Source organism: Enhydra lutris, unplaced genomic scaffold, assembly GCF_002288905.1.
Source record: "Enhydra lutris kenyoni isolate GAN:26980312 unplaced genomic scaffold, ASM228890v2 scaffoldscaffold123, whole genome shotgun sequence".
NCBI lineage: Eukaryota > Metazoa > Chordata > Mammalia > Carnivora > Mustelidae > Enhydra > Enhydra lutris.
In genome coordinates, this window is record NW_019154207.1 from 299,134 (window position 1) to 321,366 (window position 22,233).

The 22,233-nt window shown below is 38.9% G+C and overlaps 2 protein-coding genes across 3 annotated transcripts in view; both read right to left on the bottom strand.

The window, feature by feature from the left end:
• Nucleotides 1–3,601: 3,601 nt before the first annotated feature.
• Nucleotides 3,602–22,233, bottom strand: part of LOC111139890 (armadillo repeat containing, X-linked 5) — a 47,908-nt gene continuing 29,276 nt past the window's right edge. The window contains exon 3 of the mRNA XM_022492316.1: nucleotides 3,602–3,637. The gene's annotated coding sequence lies outside the window, so the exon portion shown is untranslated. The remainder of the gene's footprint in view (nucleotides 3,638–22,233) is intronic.
• On the bottom strand, nucleotides 15,786–20,500 carry LOC111139887 (G protein-coupled receptor associated sorting protein 1). 2 transcript variants are annotated; one of them, XM_022492312.1, is made up of 3 exons: nucleotides 19,689–20,500; nucleotides 19,114–19,553; nucleotides 15,786–17,502 (listed from the first exon to the last, which is right to left on the bottom strand). In XM_022492312.1, the coding sequence occupies exons 1-3, from the start codon at nucleotides 20,498–20,500 to the stop codon at nucleotides 16,316–16,318; spliced, it is 2,439 nt and encodes an 812-aa protein (XP_022348020.1). In that variant the 3' UTR covers nucleotides 15,786–16,315. The 2 variants fall into 2 exon arrangements, with proteins under 2 accessions (XP_022348020.1, XP_022348019.1); XM_022492311.1 differs by having other exon boundaries at nucleotides 15,786–20,500.

Here is a 22,233-nt window from a genome sequence, read left to right on the forward strand (position 1 = left end):
TTATGTGTTTTGTGTGTGTTGAGTTTGAGGAGTTCTTTAAAGATCTCGGATATCAGCCCTTTGTATGTACTGTCATTTGCGAATATCTTCTCCCGTTCCATGGGTTACCTCTTTGTTTTGTTGACTGTTTCCTTTGCTGTGCAGAAGCTTTTGATCTTGAGGAAGTCCCAAAAGTTCATTTTCGCTTTTGTTTCCTTTGCCTTTGGAGACATATCTTGAAAGAAGTTGCTGTGGCTGGTGTCGAAGTGGTTACTACCTATGTTCTCCTCTAGGATTCTGACGGATTCCTGCCTCACATTGAGTTCTTTTATCCATTGCGAGTTTATCTTTGTGTATAGTGTAAGAGAATGGTCGAGTCTCATTCTTCTACACATAGCTATCTAATTTTCCCAGCACGATTTATTAAAGAAACTGTCTTTTTTCCACTGTGTATTTTTTCCTGCTTTGTCGAAGATTAGTTGACCATAGAGTTGAGGGTCCATATCTGGGCTTTCTACTCTGTTCCACTGGTCTATGTGTCTGTTTTTGTGCCAGTACCTGTCTTAGTGATCACAGCTTTGTCGTAAAGCTTGAAATTAGGCAACATGATGGCCCCAGTTTTGTTTTTCTTTTTCAACATTTCCTTAGCGATTCGGGGTCTCTTCTGATTCCATACAAATTTTAGGATTGTTTGATCCAGATCTTTGAAAAATGCTGGTGGAATTTTGATCAGAATGGCATTGAAAGTATAGATTGCTCTAGGCAGTACAGACATTTTAACAATGTTTATTCTTCTGATCCAAGAGCACCGAATGGTCTTCCATCTTTTTGTGTTTTCTTCAATTTCTTTCATGAGTGTTTTGTAGTTCCTCAAGTACAGATCCTTTACCTCTTTGGTTAGGTGTATTCCCAGGTATCTTATGGTTCTTGGTGCTATAGTAAATGGAATTGATTCTCTAATGTCCCTTTCTGTATTTTCATTGTTAGTGTATAATAAAGCAAATGATTTCTGTACATTGATTTTGTGTCCTGCCACATTACTGAATTGCTGCATGAGTTCTAGTAGTTCTGGGGTGGAGTCTTTTGGGTTTCCCATATAAAGTATCATGTCATCTGTGAAGAGAGAGAGTTTGACTTCTTCACTGCCAATTTGAATACCTTTTATTTCTCTTTGTTGTCTGATTGCTGTTGCTAGGACTTCTAATACTATGTTGAACAAGAGTGGTGAGAGTGGGCATCCTTGTCGTGTTCCTGATCTCAGCGGGAAGGCTGCAAGTTTTTCCCCATTGAGGATGATATTCACTGTGGGTTTTTCATAGATAGATTTTATGAAGTTGAGGAATGTTCCCTCTATCCCTGTACTTTGAAGCTTTTTAATCAGGAAAGGATGCTGTATCTTGTCCAATGCTTTTTCTTCATCAATTGAGAGGACCATGTGGTTCTTCTCTCTTCTCTCATTGATTTGTTCTATCACATTGTTTGATTTGCAAATGTTGAACCACACTGGCATCCCATGTATAAATCCCACCTGGGCATGGTGGATAATCTTTTTAATGTACTGTTGGATCCTATTATCTAGGATTTGTTGAGAGTCTTAGCATCCATATTCATCGGGGATATTGGTCTGAAATTCTCCTTTTTGGTGGGGTCTTTGCCTGGTTTGGGGATCAGGATAATGCTGGCTTCATTAAAAGAGTCTGGAAGTTTTCCTTCTGCTTCAATTTTTTGAAACAGTTTCAGGAGAATAGGTATTATTTCTTCTTTGAGAGTTTGGTAGAATTCTCCCAGGGAATCTGTCAGGTCCTGGGCTCTTGTTTTTTGGGAAGTTTTTGATCAATACTTCAATCTTGTTACTAGATATTGGCCTATTCAGGTTGTCAATTTCTTCCTGATTCAGTTTTGAGAGTTTATAGGTTTCCAGGAATGCATCCATTTTGTCTATGTTGCTTAACTTATTGGCATATAACTGGTGATAATATTTTCTAATGATTATTTCTGTTTCCTTGGTGTTAGTCGTGATCTCTCCCTTTTCATTCATAATTTTATTAATTTGGATCCTCTCTCTTTTCTTTTGGATTAGTTTGGCCAACGGTTTATTGATCTTATTGTTTCTTTCAAAAAACCAGCTTCTAGTTTCATTGATGTATTCTACTTTGACTGACTTATTTTGCTTAGAATTTTACTCTCTAGTTCCGTCCATGTTGTTGCAAATGGCAATATTTCTTTTTTTATGGTTGAATAATATTCCATTGCATGTAGATTTATATATACATATGTATGTCACATCTTCACTATACTTCATATATTGATGAAAACTTGAGCAACTTCCATACTTTGGCTATTGTAAATAATGCAGGTATAAACATAGGAGCATGTGAGGGGGTGCCTGGGTGGCTCAGTTGGTTAAGCATCTGACTCTTGGTTTTGGCTCAGGTCATGATCTCAAGGGCCTGAGATTGAGCCCCACATCTGGCACCACACTCAGTGAGGAATCTGCTTGTCCCTCTCCCTCTGCTCCTCCCCCTGCTCCTTCTTTCTCATATAAGTAAATAAAATCTTTGAATAAAATAAAAATAGAGGTGCATGTATCTCTTTGAATTAGTGTTTCTATATTTTGCACCCAATAGTGCAAATACTGGATCAGAGGGAGGTTCTATTTTTAACTTTTTGGAAAACCTCCATACTGTTTTCCACAGTGTCCACACCACTGTGCATTCCCAACAACATCGCAAGAGTGCTCCTTTTTCTCCACAACCTCACCAACATCTGTTGTTTCTTGTGTTTTTAATTTTAGCCATTCTAACTGGTGTGAGGTGATATACCATTGTAGTTTGATTTGCATTTCTCTGACAATGAGTGATGTTGAGCATTTTTTCATGTGTCTGTTGGCCATCTGTATGTCTTCTTTGCAGAAAGGTCTGTTTATGTTTTCTGTCCCTTTTTAAATTGGATTATTTGTTTTTTGGGTGTTAAGTTGTATAAATTATTTATATATTTTGGAGACTAACTTTTTATTGGATATGCTATTTGCCAATATCTTCTCCCATTCAGTAGGTTGCTCCTTTAGTTTTTGTTGATTGTTTCCTTCACTGTACAGAAGCTTTTTATTTCAATGTAGTCCCAATAATTTATTTTTACTTTTATTTCCCTTGACTCAGGAGACATAGCTAGAAAAGTGTTGCTACAGCTGATGTCAGAGGAATTATTGCCTGAACTCTCTTCCAGAATTGTAATGGTTTCCTGTCTCACATTTAGGTCTATCATCCATTTTTGAGTTTATATCAAGTTTATATTTGTGTATGATGTAAGAAAGTGGTTCAATTTCATTCTTTTGCCTGTTGCTGTCCATTTGTCCCAACACAATTTGTTTAAAGAGACCCTTTTTCCCCATCGCATATTTTTCCTCCTTTGTCAAAGATTGAATTTACAGTTGTGGGCTTATTTCTGTGTTCTGTTGTCTGTTCTATTGATTTATGTATCTATTTTTTGTGCTAGCCATTTTGCTTTTATGAAAGAACTACATTAGTATCTGTTTTCACTAATGGAAAGAAATCTGAAGAGGATTTTCACTTTTATGAAAAACATCTCTTACTTTACTAATGTAGGTCTTTTGTATAAGTGAAGAGGCATAACACCAATTTCAGACAGCAGGAGATGCCTGTATAAGATAAAATAAGCTTTAAGTTAAAAGTGGTCACAAGAGACAAATATAATCATTATATAATGATAAAGTGGTCAATTAATAAAGAAGATTTAATTGTTGCAAATATTTATGTACCAACATTGGAGCACCTAAATACATAAAGCAAATGCTAACAGAACTCAAAGGAGAAGGAACACAATAATAGTAGATGACATCAATACCATCTTAATTATGGATATATCATCCAAAGAGAAAAATCAAAAAGCAAAAAAGCAGATTTGACAGCACTGTAAGACAAAATGTGCCTAACAGACACATAAAGAATATTCTATTCAACAGCAGCAAAATACACATTCTTCATAAGTGGACATGTTAGACTATAAAAGAAGTCTTAACAAATCCAAAATGACTGAAATTATACCAATAATCTTTTTCTACAACTGTATGAAACTAGAAATCAATAACAGAAGGATAATTGGAAAATTCACAAACACATGGACATTAAACACACTCCCAAATAAATAATGACTCAAAGAAGAAATTTAAAAAAAAAGAAATTAAAAAAACTTTGACATCAATGAAAATAGAAGCACAATGTACTAAAAGTTATGGGATGCAACAAAAGTATTTCTAAGACTGGAGTTTATAGCTATTAATGCCAATTTTAAGAAAAAAGAAAGACCTCAAATAAACAACCTAACATATCTCATAGAACTAGAAAAAGAACAAATTAAGCCCAAAATTAGCTGAAAGGAGAAAATAATAAAAAAAATTAAGCAGAAATATATGAAATGAAAAAGGAAAACAAGAGAAAATATCAAGAAGAATAAGAATTAGGTTTTTCTGAAGGATGAACAAAACTGACAAACGTTTGTCTAGGCTAACCAAGAAAAAAAGAGAGTAGACTCAATAAATAAAAGTATAAGTGAAAGAAAAGACATTACAAGTGATACCACAGAAATACAAAGGACCATAAGATATCACTATGAATAATCATAAGCCAACAAATTGAGTGACTTAGAAGAAACACATAATTCCTACAAACATACAACTTACCAAGACTGAATCATGAAGAAATAGAACATGACCAATAATAATATTGGTCTGTGAACAGATGTGAACAGACCAGTAATAAGTAAGGAGACTGAATCAGTAGTCTGACACCTTTCAACCAAGGAGAACCCAGTACCAGATGAATTCACTGGTGAAATTTTTTTAAAGATTTTATTTATTTGACAGCGAGAGAGAGAGAGAGAGTGAAAGAGAGAGAGAACACAAGCAGGAGGAGTGGGAGAGGAAGAAGTAGGCTTCTCTCCAAGCAAGGAGCCTGATGCAGGGCTTGATCCTAGGACCCTGCAATCCTGACCTGAGCCGAAGGCAGATGTTAACGAATGAGCCACCCAGGTGCCACTTCACTGGTGAATTTACCAAATGTTTAAGGAAGAATTAATGCAACCCCTCAAAAACTTGGGGAAGCAAACACTCCCAAGCTCATTTTATGAGGCCAGCATCACCTTTATACCAAAGCCAGAGAATGACACTACAAGAAAATGAAATTACAGGCCAATATCCCTGATGAATATACATGTAAATATTCTCAACAAAATACTAGCAAATTGAATTCAACAGCACATCTAAAAAACTATACAGCACAATTAAGTGGGATTTAATTCTGAGGTGAAAGGATGTTTTGCCATGTGCAAATCAATGAGATACACCACCTTAACAGAATGAAGGATAAAAATCATATAATTTAAGTAGATGAAGAAAATTTTTTTTCTAAAATTCAACAGCTTTTCATGATAAAATATCAAGGGACTGGGTACAGTACAGGCCATATATATATATATATATGTATACATATATATATATATCTCATAGCTAAGATTATACAAAATGATGAAAAATGGAAAGTTCTTCCTCTAGAACAGGAATAAGACAAGGATGCCCACTTTCACTAGTCTTATTCAACAAAGCACTAAAGTCCCAACCAGAGAAAATAGGCAAGAAAAAGAAATAAAAGGTATCCATAAAAATCCTCAACAAAATATTAGGAAACCACATTCACCATTATATTAAAAGGATCATTCACTGGGACACCTGGGTGGCTCAGTTGGTTAAGAGTCTGACTCTTGATTTTGGCTCAGGTTATGATCTCAGGGTTGTGAGATGGAGCCCCACATCAAGTTCCATGCTGGGTGTGGAGCCTGCTTGGGATTCTCTCCCTCTGCCCCTCCCCCATCCCACCCATGCTCTCTCTCTCTCTCTCAAAAAAAAAAAAAAGTATCATTCACTACAACCCAATGGGATTTATTCTGGGAATGCAAGGTTGGATCAATATTTGCAAACCAATGTGATACACCACATTAAAAAAGAAGAATAAAAATCATATGATTAGGGGCGCCTGGGTGGCTCGGTGGGTTAAGCCTCTGCCTTCGGCTCAGGTCATGATCCAGGGCCCTGGGATCAAGCTCTGCATCAGGCTCTCTGTTCAGCAGGGAACCTGCTTCCCCCACTCTCTCTCTGCCTACCTCTCTGCCTACTTATGATCTCTTTCTGTTAAATAAATAAAATATTTAAAAATCATATGATCATCCCAATAGATGCAGAAAAAGTATTTCACAAAAATCAACATCCATGCATGATAAAAACTCTCAACAAACTGAATTTAGAGGGAACATACATCAACATAATAAAGGCCATATATGACAGACCCATAGCTAACATCATACTCAATGGTGAAAAACTGAGGGCTTTTCCTCTAACACCAGGTAAAAAGACAAGGATGTACATCTTCACTACTTTAATTCAACAAAGTAATGAAAATACTAGTCATAGCAAGCACAAAAGAAAAAGAAATAAAAGGTGTCTAAACTGGTAAAGAAGAAATAAAACTGTCAGTATTTGCAGATGACATGATACTATACATGGAAAACTCTAAGGACTCCACCAAAAAAAAAAAAAACTATTAGAAGTAATTAATGAGGGGCGCTTGGGTGGCTCAGTGGGCTAAAGCCTCTGCCTTCGGCTCAGGTCATGATCCCAGGGTCCTGGGATTGAGCACTGACTGGGCCCGGCATCGGGCTCTCTGCTCAGCAGGGAGCCTGTTTCCCTTCCTCTCTCCCTGCCTGCCTCTCTGCCTACCTGTGATCTCTGTAAAATAAATAAAATCTTTAAAAAAAAAGAAGTAATCAACGAATTCAGTAAAGTCATGGGGTACAAAATAAATACACACTAAATGGTTGCATTTCCATATACTAATAACAAAGTAGCAGAAAGAGAAATTAAGAAAACAATTCCATTTACAATTGCACCAAAATACAATACAATACGATATGATACAATACAATACAATACAATACCTAGGAATAAACTTAACCAGGAAGGTGAAAGACCTGTCCTCTGCAAAAAGTAAAATACTGATGAAAGAAATTCAAGATGGCATAAACAAATGGAAAATTATTCCATGCTCATGGATTGGAAAAATTAATATTGTTAAAATGTCTACACTACCCAAAGCAATCTGCAGATTCACTGCAATCCCTATCAAAATACCAACTGCATTTTTCACAGAACTGGAACAAATAATACTAAAGTTTGTGTGAAAAAAAGTAAGACTCCAAATAGCCAAGGCAATCTTAAGAAAGAGGAACAAAACTGGAGGTATCACAATCACAGATTTCAAGATATACTAGAAAGCTAAGTAATCAAAATACTATGGTACTGGAATAAAAACAGACACAGAAATCAATGGAACACAATAGAGAGCCCAGAAATAAACTCATGCTTATATGGTCAATTATACTATAACAAAAAAGGCAAGAATGTACAATGGGGATAAATCTCCTTAATAAAATCTTAATAAAAGGTTCTGGGAAAAATGGGAAGCTACATGCAAAAAATTGAAACTGGACCACTTTCTTATTCCATTTACAAAAATAACCTCAAAATAGATTAAATACCTAAATGTGAGATTGAAAACATAAAACTCCTAAAAGAAAACATAGGCAGTAATTTGATATTGGCCTTACCAGCATTTTCTAAGATATGTCTCCTCAAGCAAGGGAAACAAAAGCAAAAATAAACTATTGGGACTACCAAGATAAAAAGCTTTTGCCCAGTGAAGGAATCCATCAACAAAACAAAAGCACAACCTACTGAATGGGAGAAGATATTTACAAATGTTATACCCAATAAAGAGTTAATATCCAAAATATACAAAGAACTTCTACAACTCAACACCAAAAAACCCCACAAATAATTCAATTAAAAATGAGCAGAGGACCTGAATACACATTTTCCAAAGAAGACATGCATATGGAAAACAGATATATGAATAGATGTTTACCATCACTACTCACTGGAGAAAAGCAAATCAAAACCACAATGAGATATCACCTTACACCTGTCAAAATGACTAGAATAAAAAAGATAAGAAATAACAAATGCTGGTGAAGATGTGGAGAAAAAGGAACCATTGTTCACTGTTAGTAGGATGTAAATTGGCACAGCCACTGTTGAAAACAGTATGGAGGCTCCTCAAGAAATTAAAAATAGAATTACCTTATGATCCAGTAATTCTACTACTGGACATTTCCCCAATGAAAACAAAAACACTAACTTGAAAAGATATGTGCACCCCTATGTTTATCACAGCATTATTTACAATAGCCAACATGGAAGCAACCCAAGTATCCATCAATAGGTGAATGGATAAAGAAAATGTAGTATATGTATACAATGGAATACTACTCAGCCATAAAAAATAAGATCCTGACATTTGCAACAACATGGATGGACCTACATGGCATTATGCTAAGTATAGTAAGGCAAAGACAAATACCATATGACTTTGCTTATCTATGGAATCTAAAAATGAATGAATAAACAAAAACAAAAAGCAGAAACAGACCCATAAATACAAACTGATGGTTGCCAGGGGGGAAGGGGTAATATGGGCAAAGGGGAGCGTGAGGTATAGGCTTCCAGTTGTGGAAGGCATAGGTGACAAGGATAAAATGTACAGGATAGGAAATATGGTCAATGGTATTGTAATAGCTTTGTATGGTGACAAATAGTAGCTGTACTTGTGAGCATAGCATAAGATACAGAGATGTTGAATCATTATGTTGTACACCTGAAATTAATGTAAGTAACACTGTGTGTCAATTTTAAAAAAGAAAGAAAAGGCATCTAATTTGGAAAGGAATAAGTACACTTATTTGTGTTTGCATTTAAAATAACCTTATATTCAAAAAATCCTGGGACACCTGTGTGGCTCAGTCAGTAAAACATTCAACTCTTGATCTCAGCTCAGGTCTTGATCTCAGGGTTGTGAGTTTGGGCCCCAGCATGGAGCCTACTTAGAAACAATAAAAATAAAAATATCCTAAAGACTCAACCAAAAACTGTCGGAACAAATTCAGTAAAGTTTTAGAATATACAATCAACACTGAAAAAATTCATTGTGCTTCTTTTTTTCTTAAACATTTTATTTATTTATTTAAGAGAGAGAGAGATAAAGAGAGAGCACAAGACTGGGAGAGAGGCAAGAGACAAAGGGAGAGGGATAAGCAGGCTTCCCGCTGAGCAAGGAGTCTGATGTGGGACTTGATTCTGTAGCCCTGGGATCATGACCCGAACTAAAAGGCAGATGCTTAACTGACTGAGCCACCCAGGTGACCCCAGTTGTGACTCTCTATACTAACAACAAAGTATCTGAAAAAGAAATAAAGAAAATAATCCCAAATTACAATAGCATCAATAACAATAAAATACTTAGGGATAAATTTTAGCAGGTGAAAGATCTGTACACCAAATACTAGAAAATATTGAAAAGAGAAATTGAAGAAACAAATAGAAAAATGTTCTGTTCATTGATCAGAATTAGTATTGTTAAAATGTCAACACTACCCAAAGTAATCTATAGATTAAATATAATCCCTATCAAAATTCCACTGGAATTTTAACAGAAATAGAAAAAAAATCCTAAAATTTGTGTGAAACCACAGATGACTTCACATAGCCTAAGCCATCTTGAGAAAGAAGAACAAAGCTGGAGACATCACACTTCCTGATTTCAAACTTTATTACAAAGATATATACTTAAAACACTAAGGTATTATCATAAAATCATACAAACAGAAAAATGGAACAGAACTGAGAGCCCAAAAATAATCTCACAAATATATGGTAAGCTAACAGTTGACAAGAGTGCCAAGAATACTCAGTGGAGAAAAGACATTGCCTTCAATATAATGCTGGGAAAACTGGATATTCACATGCAAACAAATGAAAGTTGACCCCTATCTTACACCATTCACAAAAATGGACTCAAAATGGATTAAAGACTTAAATGTCATACCTGATACTTCCTCCTAGAAGAAAACAAAGGGAAAAAAGCTCCATGGCACTGGTCTTAGCAACTTTTTTTTTATATGATGCTGAAGTCAGAAGGAACAAAAGCAAAAATAGACAAGTAGGACTACATCAAACTAAAAAGCTTCTGCACAGCAAAATAAATGATCAATAAAATGAAACGGCAACCTACAGAATAGGAGATAATATTGGCAAACCAAATATCTGAAAGGGGTTAATATAAAAAATACATAAGAAAATCATACAACTGAATAATCATCATCATCATCATCTGATTTTAAAATGGGCAAAGGACCTGAATAGACTTTTCTTCAGAAGATATACAAATGGCTAACAGGTGCTTGAAAAGATGATCAACACCACTAATCATCAGGCAAATGCAAATCAAAACCACAATGAGATCTCACTTCACACCTGTTAGAATGGCTATTATCAAAAAACAAGAGATAACACCTGTTGCCAAGAATGTGAAGAAAAGAAACTCTTCTGCACTGTTGCTGGGAATGTAAATTGGAACAGCCACTGTGGAAAACTGTGTGGATGCTTTTCAAAAAATTAAAAATAGAACTACCATAGGACTCCAAAGTCCAATTTCTGGGTATATTTTCTAAGGAAAGGAAATCACTATCTCAAAAAGATATCTGCACCCCCATGTTCCTTTGCAGTATTGTTCATAAGAGCCAAGACATAGAAACTACCTAATTATGCACTGATGGATAAATTAATAAAGAAAATGTAATACTTTTAAAATGGAATATTATTCAGCCATGAGACAAAAGAAAATCCTGGCATTTGAGACAACATAGCTGGAACTTGACATTATGCTAAGTGAAATAAATCAGACAAAGACAAATACTGTATGTTCTCACTTATGTATGGAATCTAAAAAAAGTCAAACTCATAGAAACAAAATAGGTAGTTGCCAGGTAGGTGTGAGAAATGGGGAGATGGAGTTCAAAGAGTTAATAACTTGCAGTTATAAGATGAGTCAGTCCTGGGTATCTAATGTACAGCCTGATGACTGGAGTTAACTGTATTGTAAATTGAAGTTTGTGCGCGCGCACACACACACACACACATACACACACAAGATAACTACAGGAGGTGATGGATGTCAACTAACCTATTTGTGTTAATCATTTCACAACATATATGTATATTGAATAATCACATGTTCACCTTAAACTTGCACAATGTGTTTGTCAATTATATCTCAATGAAGGAGGAGAAATTTTGAAAAATAAAATAAATTAATTTAAAATTCAAATTAAATCTAATAAATTAAATTATTAATTTAAATAATTATAAGTAATATTATAATGTATAATATAGTCTCATAATTTATAAATTTATGATTTATAAATCATCTTTTAAATATTATTAATAATCATAATTAATAATTATTAATAAATTTAATGAATTAAATTTAAATAATAAAATTTAAGTTAAAATTTAAAATAAAAGTAATCTTACCTTCCAACCTTAAAACAAACTTTCACACATTTAAATATATATGAAAAGTATTTACTTTAAAATTCAATTTAATTGACCTTCTGATTTTGATTTTAATTTCCTATAGGTGTACATACAGTAGGAGAATCCAGTGGATAATATTATTTCTTTTCCTTTGATGTTGCTATTACCCTGTACAAATTAGTAAACTGACACTCTGGATTCTATATAAGCCTTGTGATTTTATTAATTATGAGCTCACCATATATGAATGGATGCTATTTTTTGTATGAGGAAATTAAACTTCTGAGCTGGTATGGTTGAGGTAGAGATATTGTGGATTCTTTAAAAAGTCATCTAGGTAATGAGCACCATCATGAAAGCCTTCATGAAAGACAACGAGCTGGCTTTGGCAACACAGAGACATATTCTTTGACCTGACCAAAATATTTTCCATTTTGAAATTCCAAGAGTTTCAAAGGAGTTATATGAGAATTTCAGTACCTCTCAGCCCCAATCAATATAATGCTATTATATTAAAGATAAGGTAAAATGATAAAAATTAACTGGAGTAGTCTGATCACAGATGTGACTAATGGATATAACATTCCAGATAACCCACAATGCTTATTATAAGCTGCAATAAGCAATCCTGTATATTTCTAACACCAGGGAGCATTTACCTCAGAAACATACAAAACCAATTCCATACACTACAAAAGAGACATTAGGAATTGTTGGAGTAGAGGCAGATTATTTAATAAATGATACTGGTATTATGTGGAAAGAAACCATGTCCATTTTCCTCTACAAAACACAAGCCAAATTCATTCTAGATAAATGACTGTTTCTTCCTCTTCACTCACCCATTCCTTTTAAAATATTTAAGATACAAAAAAAAATATTTAAGATACCTAGTTTTCCTGGAATTTGCTTATGTGTATCAAGGTCTAACTTTGTTTTCCCAAATGCCTAGGTAATTATTCCAACACCATTTACCATATGTGTAGAAGAGTTAACATGACAGACCTGAATTTGCTAGCCTTATAAAGGTCTGCTTGCATGGCTGGCCCTTGGTGGGATTTTATTAGTAGTAGTTTATTAGTAATTAATAGATATACTAATTAATTAGTAATTAGTAATTTATTATTAGTAATTTATTAGTCAGAAGGATAAAGAAGACAAAGGGAAGACCTAATTACTAACATTAGAAATGAGAGAGGTGACATCACTAGATAGTCTACAAATATCTAAAGGATAAGTTGATTGACAAGGTTGTAGCAAAACAGGAACTCTCCTACATTGCTGGTGAGTGTCCAAATGTGTAATACTCCTTTAGAGGGATATTTGAGAATACCTAATAAAACTACACTGCACATGCATATCATCCATCCCCACTTTTAGGATCCACTATCCCCATTTCTAGGAATCTACCCTGAAAACAGACCTCTAACCATACAAAAATATATTTGCATGAGGTTATCTGTCCAGCACTAATTATAACAGCAAAATATTGGAAATAAATATCCACATATAGTGTGATTGAACAAATTACAGTAGTGACACAAGGAAGTGTTATTCAGCTGTAAAAAATGAGAAAGGTATCTATGTATCAACTGGCTTCAAGTCTGTAAAATATGCAAATAGATTAGAGGTATTAGTAAAATTTATTTTCCTAACTATATTTTCCTTAAAAAAAAAAAAAAGAGGTTGATATCCTGTGGCTATTTCACAGTGGGCTCTGACCAAAAGGGATCAACACAAATAAGGCAGTGCCACAGTGGATCACCATAAATCATGAAGTCTAAAGCTTTGGCCAGGAAATAAAAACAAGTAAAGGTCCCCAGAGGGTAACCTGTGAGACCATCCATAAACCATTTTCTGTAGGTGGTTCCTAGAAAGACCTTCCTTTAAGGTTCAAGACTGAAAAGGAAAGGACCTCAGATATGGCAGGTAGACCAGTGACCCTTGTATCCTTATATGGGAGGGAGCTATGTTTGTGTGTGTGTGGGGTACAATGGGACTAGGCCCTTTCAGAACCTCATATCCAGAGCAGACACCCAGAATGCTACTGCCTGAGATGAGATCCAGGGATCCTCCTGGGAGTTGAGAAGCTTGCTGTAATACCAATGAGAAATCCTATGTGAAGGGCCCAAAGCATCTAGGGTCCTTCCTCTTAAGTGTGTTGCCTCTCACAGAGCTGGCGAGATTGAGCTTAATTCCTCTCTTGCATCTCCAAGCAGCTGGAGCCTTTGGAGTAAGTCAGTCTTGTCCACTCCTCATCCCCCACTCCAACTCTCCCCCAGTATTGAGCTTAGCCATCCCCACCGTTTGAAAGACAGACAACAAAGAGTGCCAACTAGGTGAGACAAAGGGAGTGGTAATGTAGGTCACATACCCTATCAGTTCCCATCCCTGCCTTTTCAGAAAAACGCCACTGGTGTGCAGAAATTGCCATTTCACTGTTTCTTCTCTCTGGGCACCCCTGAAGCAAACTTCCTTCCTGTGTCCACCTCCCACACCCACAAATAGAAACAGTGTCACACAGAGCTGGGCAGGGAGGCTGGGAGTGGGGCAGGGATATTCAAAAGGAAGGAGAGAATAGAGAGGAGGGTCGGGGGCACTCCCTGCACCCACACCTAGTCTCAGCCACCAACTCCCACAGATGCCATTTCTCGGCCTCGCACCCACTTCCTCCAACAGCAACCGCTGCTTCTCTCCACGTCCGCCTCCCTCAGGATCACTGCCTGCCTCTTGAGATCTCAGGAAAAAGACTGACCCCGGCTAAGACGCTGGCAATAGGCCGAGGGGCTCTGCCCTCTACCAACAAATGCTGTTAATTCTGATGGCCCAAAACATTCCTTTCCAGGTTAGCTCAGCATGCAGAGACACACACCCACCCACCACAACGCATTACCACTCCTCCCACAGCAATGTCTCATTCGTCAAGTGTATGTCCTTCCCGCCCCTTTTCCGTGCTGCACACCTCTGTGTTTGCCCAGGAGAGAGCCTGGTCATGTGAGCCACCACCAGCCTCACGTGACCATGCAGTCAGCTTGCCTGCTGCAGCCCTGCAGCATGGAAGGCAGAATCTTCTGCCCCTGAAGTGAAGATGCTTGCTAGAAGAATCTGAAGCTTTGGTCCCTGGTGAAGATAGAGAGCTGAAGGAAGGCTGGATTTGGAGCCAGAGCTTCCAGCCCTAGCGCTAGACCTGGGCCCTGCTCTGTTAGGAGCACAGGGCTGGTGAGGAATATTCGATGAGGAGTTTGGAGACGAACTGATTTTTATTATTCTGTATGATACTCAGGCAACATATTAACACACACACACACACACACACACACACACACACACACACAACAATCGACCTTGAAAAATATTGATAAGCAAAACAAGCATTTAAACTCCAATGCCCACTACCAGGACTATCCCTGTTAATGCTTGTGGTTTCTGAAGGCAAGCAAAACTGTCACTTTGCCTTGCTTCCATAAACCTTGAATACCAGAGTCAGGTAAGAAAAAACCAAAACACTTTGCATTCTTAGACAAGCAAAAAAGTAACAGGGTCAACATGTCTGGTTATCTTCCTGAAAACAAACAAACAAACGACAAACAACTTTGTATATTTCCCCTTAACCTGCACTCACCTTCATCCTCTACCCTCCATCCAAAACAACTGTATGCCTTTTACTCCTGTCTGAATATATATTACCTTTTTGAATGTGAAAAGCCTGTGGTATGATTCAGGAGCTCTGGCAATTTTAAAGTTTATTCCCTTTAACTTACGTATTTTTATTCAGCAAGCCAGTTTTTTTTTTTTGAAATTGTAGTCTCTTAGAATTATTTATTCCTTTGATATGTTTTATGTTATTACAGATTTTTCCCCATCATCAAATATAAGCTTGCATAAACTTGGTCCGCTCACACACATTTACTTTCATAATGGAGTTATAGTTTCCTTGTATACCAATCTTGCTTATTTCACCAAATAAAGCATCAGAGCTTTTCTTAATTCAATTTAAAAATCTTACATCATCACTTTTAGTGGCTGTATGGTATCACTGTAACATTTTCCATGGGCACCACCCTGAAAAAAATGGTTTTCCTGACTCAGTTATTGCCTACTTTCCTCTTATTCTTTTAATTTTTAGGCAGTATCAAAGAAACCCCCATACTTTGAGCTGCAAAATGCAACTTCTCAGCTCTTCAAAACTTACTTCATCCTCTATATCCTTTAACCACTCCAGGCTGACTGGATAACTCATTCCCATGGAAACACCTTTCTCAACTCCATGCTTTTCTTCATACCACCCAGTCTTTTTCAAACGTTCCAGAGCCCAACTTAATTGGGTCCTTTTTCTCTGAGGCGTGCCCTGAGTAGCAGCCCATGGTAACCTCTGCATTTCAAGTTATTAGAAAAAACTTTTTCAAGGAGCATATTAATTATGCATTAATTACCTAAGTGTGTTTCTGTGTTAGATTTGCATCTATATTTTAAGTTCAAGAAGGGTGACTTCTGACAACTTTAACACAACTTTATTGAAAACACAAATACTCCTCAAATAGACCTCAATACACTAGAATAATCGTAAGGGTAACTGGCTTACTTTTGATGGCTCAGTTCGCTTTGGCTTAAATACTAAGTGTCACAATCTGGACAAAAATGAAAATATTAACAAATGTGCTTTCAATTCTAATATTCATTTGGCATCAGAATAATGATTCAGCTCATACAGAGTTGGGCAAAGTCAGTGTTGGCAACAAAGATGTACATTACAACACAGAACCAACTATGTAAATCAAAACATTATTCAAGGAATTGTTAACTTAGGAATATAAGGGCAAAGGCAAGTGATTAATCATACTAATTTTCTTGGTCTGCCTCAGGGTCCTTGTGACCATCTGTTTTGCTTTGCAGTTCCTTAGCAAATTCCTCAACTTCATGGAATGCAGAAATAAGTGGCTCAAGACTGAAATCATCATCAGTGAATAACACTGACTCCTTTTTGATATTGTTACCAATATTCTCAAACATTGCTAGAACAACTTGAATATTGTCATTCGTCTCTTTCCTTTTAAAAAGGCTCATAAATTCTGACATTGCTTCAGCACTGAGTAGTTCTTTTGTCATGACAGGATTTTCAGACAAATTCATTAGCATTTTCAGAACATGAAACCTTGTTTTGGTATTGCCCATAGCTAACAAGGAGAGAAATCCAGACATATACTTGGCAACTAGTGTGTGGTAGTCAGTAGTTGTAGTGAGATGTCTAACCATCCTTATTCCAGATAGCTGTTCAGGGGAATCTAAGCTGTAAGCAAGGGTTTCTTCACACACCTGACACACATATGTCTGAATCACGTTTAGATTTGGATAAGGTGGAGCCAAGCGAATCATATTTTCCAAAAAACTTGTCCTAATTCGGGAGGAAGGATAATTGAGCAGGGTTTCAATAAGTGAGACAACACCTGAATCCCGAATGAAATCTTGGGTAAATTGAGAAGCACTTCTCATACCCATTGCGATTTTAGATATTTCAAGAATAAAAGGATCTCGGATTTTGTCCATTAATAAAAGGAGTTCTTCAAACTCTTCAGAACCAATTTTGAGCTCACATTGTATGCAGCTGCAGGACCAACTCTCAGGCTCTGCACTCTCTCGGGTTCTAAGATGCTCCCGAATTTCCCTGACTGACCTATAGGATGGATCATACTGAAATGGGAACTCAGGTTCAGGCTGATCAGGCTGAAGCAAAGATTCCTGCTCTTCCCCTTCTGTGTTAAGTTCCATGTGCTTGGGCTTTTCTCCAAACATTTCAGAGAACAGACATGCTGCCTCTTTTGGAAATCTAAAGGGGATTGGAGATGGGAATCCAACCCTACCCCATGGACCAGGCTTGAATTGAATGGTGACCTCTTCCCAGCTCTGGGGCCTGCGCGAGGCATCAGGCTCCTGCTCAGATGAACACTCAGACCTGTGAATGGCCCTGAACACAGGCCTAGGATTTGATTCAAAATGGGACTCATCTCCTGCCCAGAACCAGGACCCCACTATGGCTTCATCCTCCTCAGCTACTGTCCTGGTCTCATAGTTGGTCCTATACCCAGTCCTGTTATTGGCCTCATCTTTAGCTCCAAACCAAGACCCAACAACTGTCCCTTCCTTGTTTTCTGGCCTGGACTCACAGGTAACAACAGTTCCAGTCTCATTAATGTCCTTCTCTTCAGACCAGAACCAGGACTCAACAATTATCTCCTCATCATCCTCTGGCTGAGATGCACAGCATTTCTCTGCTTCTGCACTGACTTCCTTTGCAGCATAGAACCAGGATCCAAAAATGATTTCTTCTTCAGTGTTTGACCTGCTCTCTTCTACTGCCTGAGGCCCAACCTCTGTACTGTCTTCTTCTTCAGCCCAAAACCAGGACCCAACAATGATTTCCTCTTCCTCAGTCACTGGCATGGACTCAAAACTGGTTCCTGCCTCCAAATTGGCCTCTTCTTCAGCCCAGAACCAAGACCCAACAGTGGCTTCCTCCTCTTCGGCCTCTGGACTGGAATTGTTGCAAAAGCCAGTCTCCTTCCTAATGATCTCTTCCCTGGCCCAGAACCAGGACCCAACAATAGCTTCCTTCTCAGCTGCCAGACTGTCCTTTTCTCTAGCCTCAGCTGCTATCTTGAGCCTGTCCTCTTCCCCAGCCCAGAACCAAGAATCAATAATGTCCTCCTCCTCAGCATCTGGCCTGGATTCTTCTCTGTCTGTAGTCTCTCTACTGGTTTTATCTCCTTTCCAGAACCAGGATGTGATCATGGTCTCCTCCTCCATTAGTGCCTTAGCCTCTTCTCCAGTCCCATCATCTATAGTGACCTCTTCTGTAGCCCATAACCAGGGCCCTATAATGATCTCTGGGCTTGTGTATTTTCTGGACAAGAATGATGAATCAACAGTGTCCTGTTCCTGCTCTGGCCTTAACTTCCAGCTGCCTCCATTGGCAGTATACATGCAGGGATCGTCTTCATCCCAGAAGCAAGACTCATTATTCATCTCTTCAGCCCCTGCCATAAATTTACATCTGACACCAGCTCCATACTGCATACTGACCTCTTCTGTGGTCCCAAACCAAGATGACAGAATAACCTCTTCCTTGTCCTTCAGACTAGACTTGTTGCTGACCTCAGTTCCCACATAAGCTTCTACTCCATCCCAGAACCATGACCCAATAATGGGCTCCTCCTCAGCTCCTGGCATGGCGTCACAACTGATTTTAACCCCAGAATCTATCTGGGCCTGGTTTCCAGCCCAAAACCACTCCCCGAATATTGTCTCTTCTTCATCTTCTGGACTGGCGTCTTCTCCAAACTCAGCCTCTGTATCGACCTCTTTTCTATCCCAGAACCAGGGACCAATGACCTCTTCTTCCTCAGACCTTGGCCTGGATGCACAGCTGGCTCTAACATCAGCTTCTACACTGGTCTCATCACTGACCCAAAACCAGGGCCCAAAAATGGTCTCTTCCTCAGCCTCTAGGTTGATTTCTTCACTTGCCCAGAAGCAGGAACCAGCAATGACCTTTCCTTTATCATATGCTACCACAGATTTGAAGGTAGCCTCAGCCCCAGTTTCCATACTGATCTTTTCCCCAGAACCAAGCATGGAATTACCAGCAGATTCTTCCTCAGCCCTTGGTCTGGATTTACTGCTGGCATCAGTCCTCATACTGGCTTCTTCTTCAGTCCAGAACCAACTGCCAACAACTGACTCATCCTCCCCTTGAGAACTGTACTTGACACTGGACCCATCAACTACACTGGACTCTTCTGTAGCCCAGAACCAGTTCCCAAGGAGGAACTCTTCCTCAGACCTGGCTTCTTCCTTGGCCCTGGCTCTGGCCTTAGTTTTCACCTTTTCCTTTGCTGTTATTCTGGTCCTGGCCTCTTTCTTGGACTTGGTCTTTGACAAGTTATCAGTCTTTTCTCTAGGCCAGAACCAGGACTCTTTTTTTACTACATCTATAGATCCAGAAACAAAATCAATGGAAGCTTCTTGCTTGGCCCTGTGCCTTGCCCTGACATTGGCCCCTTTCCTGATTCTGGGTTTGGACCTGGATTTGGCTTCTTCCTTAGCCCAGAACCAGGACTTCACATTGTCTTCACATTCAGATCCAGAACTGGACTCAGAGATTTCTTTCTTGGACCTAAACCTGGACCTGTTATTGATTTCTTCCTTGGGCCTGGACCAGGTACTGGTCTTTTCTCTGGCCCAGAGCCAGGATGTCTTAAAAGATTCATCCTCAGAGCCAGAACTAGACAAGATATAGTACTCCTGATTGATAGTAGGCCTAAACATGGCCTCTTCTCTAGCTATGTGACTGGATCTGGCACTGGCCTTTACCCTGCCTCTAGGATGAAACTTTGTACTGACCTCTTCTCCATTCCAGAACCAGGAACTCATAGAGGATCTGTCCGCCCAACTGAAATCATACTTCTGAGAGATCTCTTGTTTGGATGTAGGCCTGGGGCACCACCAGGACCCAACATTGGTCTTCTCCTCTGACCCAAACAAAGGCTGTTTTCCTGATTGGTACTTGACCTTGGTGCCAGAAAAGGACTCAGTATCCACACTGATCAGTTCCCTATCCATAGATAACATCTTAGATTTAGCAGCTGACCCAGACTCAGTACTGACCAGTGGCCAGGCTATGGTATTGGTCTGGGACACTCCCCCTGTCTTCGACATTGCTTTACTATCAAACTCAGTTTGGGCCCTAGAATGGGCTTTATATGAGAGCCTTGACCCAGGGATTGCCTTGGCCTCGGGCTTCGGATGCATTGCACCTACTCCCATGGGTTTAGCTTTGGGCCTTGCACCACCTACTACCATGGCATCAGATTTAGGCCTTACCCCAGGAATTACCTGTGCCTGGGTCCTAACCTTGGGTCTGACCACCAATGGGATTTCATTCTCTCTTTCAGCCCCACCCACAACCTCTTCTCCAGCCTTCTTTTCAGGCTTTGCCTGGGCAGCAGGTTCAATCTCAGCTCCAGTCATGGTACAAGTTACAGAAGAGGCCTAGTTAAGTAACCCCACCCCAGTCTCAGCCTCTACCACAGATCTCTCACAGTTCTGTATCTTCACACTCTGATCTTTCAGTGATTCAGGTGGTATAGTTGGAAACAAAGGTTAGAATCAATCACTAGTCCATCAGTCAGTCAACCTCCTTCTGAAGCCTAGCCTCAGTCAATATCACAGACAAAGTGCAGAAGAGGCACAACCAAGCTGGGGGATGATGGATGTTCCTGGCTGGGTGCAGACCTGTTGAGGGTAGTGATCAGCAGCAATTCCAACACCACCAGAGCTGCCACTGGAGGTGGATCTATGGAAAGAGAATGACATGGGCTTTGAATCTCTTCTAATTGTGTTGTTCTATGCAGAGATTCACACAGAGACTGGACTTTGAATGTTTAACGGGACAGTTGGGACTAGTTAGAAAGTCTTCTGTCATCCTCATTTCACCCATGTTTTACCCCAGAGTTTGCTGTGTTACTTTGCCTGATACAAAACAGGTATGAAACTGGTAAGTGTTAGCAATGGGAGAGGTTTAGGAGCCCCCAAAGTACTCTAATAGCTCTTAGGCCAGTGTTGATTTCCACTTCCCCACCCAAAATTGTACCTACTCTCATACCAACCTATATGGATGTGGTCTCATTTCCCCCTCCTTCCCTTGATTCCAGTGTTGTCAAACCCTAAAGCAACTTGGAGGATATCCTAGGAATAAGTAAAAATAAAGGAGAAAATGGAGCCTGACTGCTAGATATGTAAGAGGGCACATTGACCTCTGATGCAAGTATCTCTTACCATAAGAGTTCCATTTGTCTGTTTCCTGTCTCCTTGTCCCTGCTCTCAGGTCTTCTACTTCCCTTCAGAGCCAATTCACAACTACCCCAAAATTCCTAGTATCTCTTGCAAGAAAAGGACAAGGGATGCTGTGGCAGTGTGTAAATCTGGCAGCAAACAGGAGAGGTGGAGGAGGTCCCAGACCCACGTGGATCAAAGACACTTGCCATGATCTTACTCTAAAGTGCTCCCCTGATTTACCCACCTTCACAGAAACCTCCAGAGATCTGAACCAGTCTCCTCCTCTCTCCTTCCTTACAGAAATGAGCAGCCTTCAAGCAAGTCTATGGACAGACACAAAGGTAAAACATTCAGGAAATAATGGTAGCAACTAAGTGCTTGGTGAACTGACCAACACTAAAAATAAGAGTATCCATATTATCTTCTAACATTTAGGGTCCTGTTGATAAAATATTCACATTTAATTTAGGCCCTCTGTTTCACAGTTCTGGATAACAACTCTTCACATGACACTCTTCCAATTACTCTTTTCTCCAATTATGAGAATTAACCACTAGGTGTTCACACTCCCTTGTACTACAGAAATGGGGGAAAGAACACAGCATATTCCAGAAAACAGTATGTGCAGTGGCACTTGTAATTATGACTTGTGTGTGTCTCACCCTCACGTCCTAGCCCAATTTTAGCAGGAATTTTGGGTGGAGAAGAAGGAGTAAGGCAAGAAAAGTGCTTAGAAAGCTAATACAAAGGGGAATTTTGGAAGGTATTCCTGGATGCCTGACCTGTCCTGGTCCCACCAGTCACCCCATTCAGGTGGTTTCCACTCAATGGCTGCTGCCCATTTCCCGAACCACCCCGCCCCTCGCCAATGCCACACACCTCCAGAAATCCAGGCCATTGTCTCGCTCCTCCTTTTTCTCAAGCCT